Source organism: Myotis brandtii, unplaced genomic scaffold (assembly GCF_000412655.1).
Source record: "Myotis brandtii unplaced genomic scaffold, ASM41265v1 scaffold111, whole genome shotgun sequence".
In the NCBI taxonomy this organism is placed as follows: domain Eukaryota; kingdom Metazoa; phylum Chordata; class Mammalia; order Chiroptera; family Vespertilionidae; genus Myotis; species Myotis brandtii.
This window is the reverse complement of record NW_005353789.1, coordinates 969,391-977,114: the sequence shown is the minus strand read 5'-3', so window position 1 is coordinate 977,114 and position 7,724 is coordinate 969,391. Positions and strand designations below refer to the sequence as shown.

Here is a 7,724-nt window from a genome sequence, read left to right as displayed (position 1 = left end):
CTGCAGGCAGTTGGCCGGCTGACCCTGCCCCCTGGTTGAACTTCCAATCTAGGGGACAATTTGCATATTAGCCTTTTATTATATAGGATAATTTTCCCTTTTCAGATTTTTATTTTCTGCTCATTTAAATTTTAAAATAGTGGTGATATATTACTTTCCAAGGGCAAATATTTCCTGGCGGGGAAAGCCATGGTGGATATATGTCATTATTATATATTTGTCAAAATTCACAGAAGGGCCATGGCCAGGTGGCTTGGTTGGTTGTAGCATCATCCCATATACCAAAAGGTTGAGGGTTTGATTTCCAGTCAGGGTACATACCTAGGTTGTGGGTACGATCGCTAGTCGGGGCATGTACAGGAGGCAACCAATCCATGTTTCTCTCTCACGCTGATGTTTCTCTTTCTCCCTTCCTCTCTCTAATAGTATCCTCAGATGAGTATCTAAAAAAAAATGCACAGAAGGTACAACACCAAGAGTGAACCCTAAAATACAGACTTTGGATGATAAAGATGTGTCAGTGTAAGCTCAGTGACTGTAACAGATGTACCACTGTGGTGCAGGATGTCAACAGTGTGGGAGGTTTCAGTGGTAGTGGGAAGGTGGTGTGTTGGAACCTTCTGTACTTTCCATTCAATTTTGCTGTAAACTTAAAATTGCTCTAAAAAAATAAAGCCTATTTCTTAAAAACATAAAGTAAGTGAAAAACTACAACAAATGTCCTTTGGAACCATTTTTCCAAAAATGATTTGTGTCATCTTGCCTGAAGGAAAAGAATATGTACCAAATAATTTCTAAAAGTCTATTTTTTTAATATCAGATCATGGGATAAAAACTCTCTTTGACAGGTGTTAGTAAAGGCTCAGGAACAGAAGCCAAGTGTTCTGAATGGACTGACACAGGAGCTATTTGCTAGCATGTTGATTCAGGATGCTTTCTAGGGAAAACCACGTTTCTCTATAGCAAGGACTTGGGCCTTACATACATTGGTTCTTTATTTGTTAAAACTGACTTGATCATGGCTTTGGAGCCTCAAAGTAAATAGTTACTATATTAGATAAGACATGCTACTGTAAAAGGACCCCAGGGTCACTACTTACGCTGTGGCTGTGGATAAGGTGGTACCTGGGTGTGCATATGACCCGGAGATGTGGAAAGCTGAGCTGCAGCAACATTTGGATTAACATTTCCATGCATTAAGAAACCTGGAGGTGGAGGATTTTCTCCCTAAAAAATGAGAATATGGTAAAAGAAGGATTACATTTGGAACCAAGAATCTTACCCGATGGATTTATAATCTCCAAAATGGAATTCTATTAAAAAATACTTTATTGTCAAAGAAACATTGCATTTTGCACATTCTATCTTCTTCAGAGCACATTTTCTGAGCAACACATTCTGAGTAGTTTAGAGATCAGACAGGTTCAAAGTAATAATTGCAATGAATGATTACAGATACTAAAAGCCTCATAAAATAGTGTCAGTGATATTTATGAGTCCCCAGGATTGTCCATCTCTACATATTCCATCCACTATTCCACACTTTGAAAATGTAAGTATAAATGCCACAAGGGAAGGTTGCTTCTCTTCAATTTCTGCAATGCTCAAAAAAAAAGGTAGAAAGAAAGAGAAAAGAAAAATGAAAATCTTCAGTAAAATTAGATTTAAACCATTGTTAGAACGTTGATTGATGTTTTTCTCACTCAAGGCAATTTAGGACTGCAGAGGAGGAGAGAAGGATAAGAAAATAAGCTAATTATGCTAAAACTGCTTCTTGCATCATAAAAGCATTCAAATGCAATAAGCAGGCGAAGAGATAGGGGAAGGGGAAATTGAGAAAGGGGGGTAGAGAATATTTAACTATATATATTTAGGTGAGCAGAATTCTGCTCTAAGAGGAATAATGAAGGATATACCTGTGTGTCAGAGAGAGAGGCAGCAGGTGGATGTCTGGGAAGGGCGGTAGGAGTTTTGTTACTCCAGGTAGTGACAGTAGGGGCAATTCTAACCTGAATTGAACAAAGAAACACCAATCACAGAAAATAAAAAAATGAAAATGTTAAAAGAAGAAAAAAAACCCCAAAGGCATTAACAGCCATATGCAAAGCAAAACATCAAGAGCGGCAAGACAGCACATTAGTCAGGCAACTGCTTTCAAGCTGGGATTCCAAAAGAAAAACACATTCACATTAAAACAAGCGGAGCGAGGCAGTGGAAAAATCAATATGGAAAACTAAATCAAAGCACAAAGAACAATGCCATTCAAGTGTCAAGAATAAGAGGGGGAAAGCTAGGTCCTGTAAGTAGGAAAGGAAAGAAGACATTCTGAGAAAAAAGATAACTGAATAAAAAAATTATTTTGAAGCATTAAGAGTATTCATGCTACTATTATTAGTTCAGCTGTAAATTCCCTTTTCTAGATTTCATTAGAGCCACAAAAATAAAATTAGTCCCATATGAGGCTTAGAATCATACAGAGAATATTAAAGAATATTTGGTTTAATCCCCACCCTTTACCATCGAGAAAATCAAAGCCCAGAGAAATGAAGGGGTTTGCTGAGGTCCATAAACTCACTGGTGAAGGAGTTACAACTGATTCCACGTCTCCTGATTCCAGGCTAATGTCTGCTTCACTATCCCATGTTGCTTACCCCAGAGTCCAGAGGTTTTCAATATTTTTTTAAGCCATCAAAATCTTTTGTGTAAGAAAATCTTTGGAGAAACTCCAACACATAAACAACTAATAGCAGAGATTTGCTAGTGGAAGTGGAAGTAGAACTCCTAAGAATCTGGTCTTCCTTTCAGCCCTTTACTCCTGCCAGTAAACATTCCTTAAAACCATAAGCCACTGTCCTCATTCAGCATAGCATAAACTTGAATCAAGAAAATTACTGCTTAATTTATGGTTGAGTTTGTCTTTCTTTTCTTAAAGTATGAGACTGCTAAGTCAAAGTAAAACAAAAGTCTTGATGTTTTTGTGTTTTTCTAGAAAGACATATAAGCCCAGGGACATAAAGAGTAAATACTCTCTTCTCCCCATGTACAGAATGCCTTACTACTTCAGTAACTGAGAGACAGTGTGGTCCAACTCATGGTGCTTAGAAGTTCTAGTCCCAAACTGCCAATTAATTAGCCACACAATAGTGAAAAATTCAAGCTCTATGTCTTAAAACTCTGGTTGGTTGCTTGACCCCTCCACCTCTCAGTTTTCCCAGCAATCACCTCATTTGCCCTACCTATGTCATAGACTTTCCAAGTCAGGCTTAATCTCCACAAAAGTGAAGAATTAAATCTGTTTTGTTTACCAATATACCTCTAACAGGTAGAATAAGGATAGGTGCTCACAGTAGGCTCTCAATAAATATTTGTCAAATGAATAAAAAACAAAACTGCTAAAACAGAGAGTACTCTAGTTGTTACCAAATGTAATCTATCTTGATTTGCGTACACACCCAAAAAAGTACAATAGACCAAAAAGCATGATTTGATTTTTTTTTAATTTTTCATTTTATATTTACTTTGCGACAATGAAATGTAAGAAAGACCCTGCCGCTCAGCCAGTGTGGCTCAGTGGTTGAGCGTTGACCCATGAACCAGGAGATCACAGTTCGATACCAGGTCAGGGCACATGCCTGGGTTTCGGGCTTAATCCCCAGTGGGGGGCATGCAGGAGGCAGCCGATCAATGATTCCCCCTCATCGTTGACGTTTCTATCTCTTTCTCCCTCTCCCTTTCTCTCTGAAATCAATAAAATTATATTTTAAAAAAATAAAAAAAGAAAGACTGTCAATTCTATTAGCAATTTGTTCTATTTTAAAATGGGCATAGTAAAAAAATTTATAAAATAAAATAGGCCAACTACCTGTTAACTTTGTTCAATCAAGACCATATATTACTTATGAAAATATATTTTTCCTTTAATAACAATAAGGTTATCTGATGGTCTAGAAATATAAGTCTCTACATGAAATAGTAAAAGACAATAAGGGACACATTTTATGCCACTGAACTTTTGGCAATTTTAATTTAATTAATTAATTAATACAAATATTTAATCATTTTCATACCCACTGTGAACTACAACTTCATAAACCCTTGGTCACTCACTTTTCTGTAATATCCAAGTTGTCCCCCCAAAAAGTGTGTATTCTCAATACTCCTTATCATGCTGATACAGAAGACACAGTAAACCTACACTAATGATTCAGGAAAGAATACTCAAAAAAGACTATTTTCTAAAATTAACCACAAAATTGTTGCCACCACTTTACTTACAGTTTGGTAAATGAATCAAATTGTAGAAGTTTCAAGAACAAACGTACATGTGTAAGGAAAGTTTGAGTGATGGAAAAATAAGAAATCTCCCTAGAGAGCTTAAATGTATATCTAAAATATAATCTATTGGACTAGATTAAAGGGCTAATTTTAAAAAAATATCTTAAAATAAATAAAAGAACACCTTAAATATTTGAAGACTATGTTGTCTATTTTTATCATAGCATACAAGGTCTCTTAACCCAACAAGCTAAAACCACCAATTTGAACAGAAATACATAAATGTTCCTACGTCATCTGGACCATTTCACTCACATGGGGATAATATTGTTGAGTTGGAACTCTTGGAATCTGTGTTTGGTCAGCAATTGGCCCAGGCCTGCCCTTGGGCAGCTGCTGCCTCTCATAAGGTACTTGAGGTGATTCCTGTCCTGGTACAGGCTCTCCTTGTGCTCTACGAAGTCTGTCACGAAGCTGCACAATATTTGGCTATAAGAAGCAATGGAAGAAAACAAGGCAAATTGTTAGAGTTCACCAATATATATGACAGTATGTTGATTTTCTTAAAGTACAGTGGTCCTTGGTTCTTGACCTTGTTTGAGAAGCGATTTGTAGAAGTGAATTGTTCAAAAACTGAATCTTTTTTTCCCCCATTAGAAGTAATGTAAATTGAATTCATCTGCTCCAGACCCCTACTTTGTTCTCACAATTTTTATTTTCACTTTGTTGCTATCACTAACCTTCTTAGGACCCAGGGTGACTTATTACAGGTATTTAATAATATTAAGCAGCAACAGACCTCCTTGCAGGGCCATCTGATCCCCAATGCTGATCCCAAATACTGTCTGGCCTGTCCTTTTCAGCCTTTAACCTTGCCCCATGGCAGGAGGGGCGGAGCAGGCCAGCAGGCCAGGGCAGGGTGAAGGAGGGAGAGGGTCAGGGTTGAGGGGAAGGGACAAGCACAGAGTGACACGAGTGGGATAAAATTAAAAAAGGAAAAAAAAATCAGCAGCAACAAAAGCAAAAAAACACAAAAATATTCACAACACAATTTCCTGAGATGTTAACAATGCAAGTTTAGCAGTAAACTGACTCATACTCGCACATTCTCTCCTTTGTTTGTTCCTTGAGAAACTCGTGACTGATCACACAGGTATCAACATGAATGGGTTGTAGAGCGGAGATCCAGTTTTGTTCAACAACCAAGACATTTTTTCCATGAATAACTTGGCTGAGAACCGAACTGCTATAGATGAGAGATGTTCAAGAACTGAGGTTTGACTATAAGCTTGATCATTCATGTATCTGCTCATACGCTGTGTATTTTACAACCAGAGACCCGGTGCACAAATTCGTGCATGGGTGGGGTCCCTCAACCTGGCTGGTGATGGGGGGGGAAGTGGAAGGGCCATGGGAAGTTGGCCGGTGGCCCCCTGATCAGGGCCGATGGGGGGGCCGGCAGGGCCGGGCCGCAGGAGGTTAGCTGTGGGAGCTGCCCTGCGTTGAGTGTCTGCCCCATGGTGGTCAGTGCATGTCATAGCAACTGGTCAACTGGTTGTTCCAGTCGTTCTGGTCGCTCGGTCGAAATGGTCACTTAGGCTTTTATATATATAGATAGACCTTGGCACATTAGGTTTTGACATCATTCTAATACTCAAGACTTGACACCAAAGGTCCATTATACATAGAGTAACTTGTATTGTAACTGACGCAGTGATTTGAATTATGCTGACCACATGATGGCATACAAGATCAATGTCACTTCTCATCACTGCTCTTCTGTTGTTTTCTTATAAGTGAGTAATGCTCACAAATCACAAAAGTAGCCAAAACCGGTTTGGCTCAGTGGATAGAGCGTCGGCCTGTGGACTGAAAGGTCCCAGGATCAATTCCGGTCAAGGGCATGTACCTTGGTTGTGGGCACATCCCCAGTAGATGTGCAGGAGGCAGCTGATCGATGTTTCTCTCTCATCGATGTTTCTAACTCTCTATCTCTCTCCCTTCCTCTCTGTAAAAAATCAATAAAATATATTTTTTTTAAAAAATCACAAAAGTAGTTAAAAAATATAACTTTGTTTCTTTGTAGGGAAAAAAGGCCCCAAAAGAGAATCAACTGCTAAAGATGGTGATGAAAGGAAATGATGCTCTAAGAAAGAGATAAAAGCTACTTTAAAAACGGCCCGAACCAATATGCTCAATTAATATTTGACAAAGGAGGCAAGAACATTCAATGGAGCCAAGATAGTCTCTTCAATAAGTGGTGTTGGGAAAATTGGACAGATATATGCAAGAAAATGAAACTAGACCACCAACTTACACCATACACAAAAATAAACTCAAAATGGATAAAGGACTTAAATGTACGACAGGAAACCATAAAAATTCTAGAAGAATCCAAAGGCAACAAAATCTCAGACATATGCCAAAGCAATTTCTTCACTGATACAGCTCCTAGGGCACTTGAAACTAAAGAGAAAATGAACAAATGGGACTACATCAAAATAAAAAGCTTCTGCACAGCAAAAGAAACCATCAACAAAACAACAAGAAAACCCACTGCATGGGAAAACATATTTGCCAACGTCATATCTGATAAGGGCCTAATCTCCAAAATTTATAGGGAACTCATACAACTTAACAAAAAGAAGATAAACAATCCAATCAAAAAATGGGCAAAGGATCTAAATAGACACCTTTCAAAAGAGGACATTCAGAAAGCCAAGAGACATATGAAAACATGCTCAAAGTCACTAATCATCCGAGAGATGCAAATCAAAACAACAATGAGGTACCATCTCACACCTGTCAGAATGGCTATCATCAACAAATCAACAAACGACAAGTGCTGGAGAGGATGTGGAGAAAAAGGAACACTTGTGCACTGCTGGTGGGAATGCAGACTGGTGCAGCCACTATGGAAGACAGTATGGAGTTTCCTCAAAAAACAAAACATGGAACTCCCATTTGACCCTGTGATCCCACTTCTAGGAATATATCCCAAGAAACCAGAAACACCAATCAGAAAGGATATATGCACCCATATGTTCATAGCAGCACAATTCACCATAGCTAAGATCTGGAAACAGCCTAAGTGCCCATCAGTAGATGAATGGATTAGAAAACTGTGGTACATCTACACGATGGAATACTATGCTGCTGTAAAAAAGAAGGAACTCTTACAATTTGCAACGGCATGGATGGAGCTGGAGAGCATTATGCTAAGTGAAATAAGCCAGTCAATGAAGGAAAAATACCACATGATCTCACTCATTCATGGATAATAAAGACCATTACAAACTTTTGAACAATAATAGATACAGAGGCAGAGCTGCCTCAAACTGATTGTCAAACTGCAGTGGGAAGGCCAGAGAGGGTTGGGGGGCAGAAGGGAGGGGAGTAAGAGATCAACCGAAGGACTTGTATGCATCCATATAAGCATAACCAATGGA

General features: G+C 38.6%; 1 protein-coding gene across 14 annotated transcripts in view; it reads right to left on the bottom strand.

Moving 5' to 3' along the window:
* SEC31A (SEC31 homolog A, COPII coat complex component) overlaps positions 1-7,724 on the bottom strand; it is a 94,046-nt gene that overhangs the window by 18,081 nt on the left and 68,241 nt on the right. For 7 of the 14 annotated variants that reach the window (XM_005857394.2, XM_005857395.1, XM_005857390.1 and 4 more), the window contains 3 exons: positions 4,591-4,764; positions 1,917-2,009; positions 1,101-1,227 (listed from right to left, as the gene is read on the bottom strand). In XM_005857394.2, coding sequence (XP_005857456.1) covers positions 1,101-1,227; positions 1,917-2,009; positions 4,591-4,764 — 394 coding nt within the window. The remainder of the gene's footprint in view (positions 1-1,100; positions 1,228-1,916; positions 2,010-4,590; positions 4,765-7,724) is intronic. The other 7 variants (XM_014544514.1, XM_014544521.1, XM_014544551.1 and 4 more) reach the window with 1 other exon arrangement.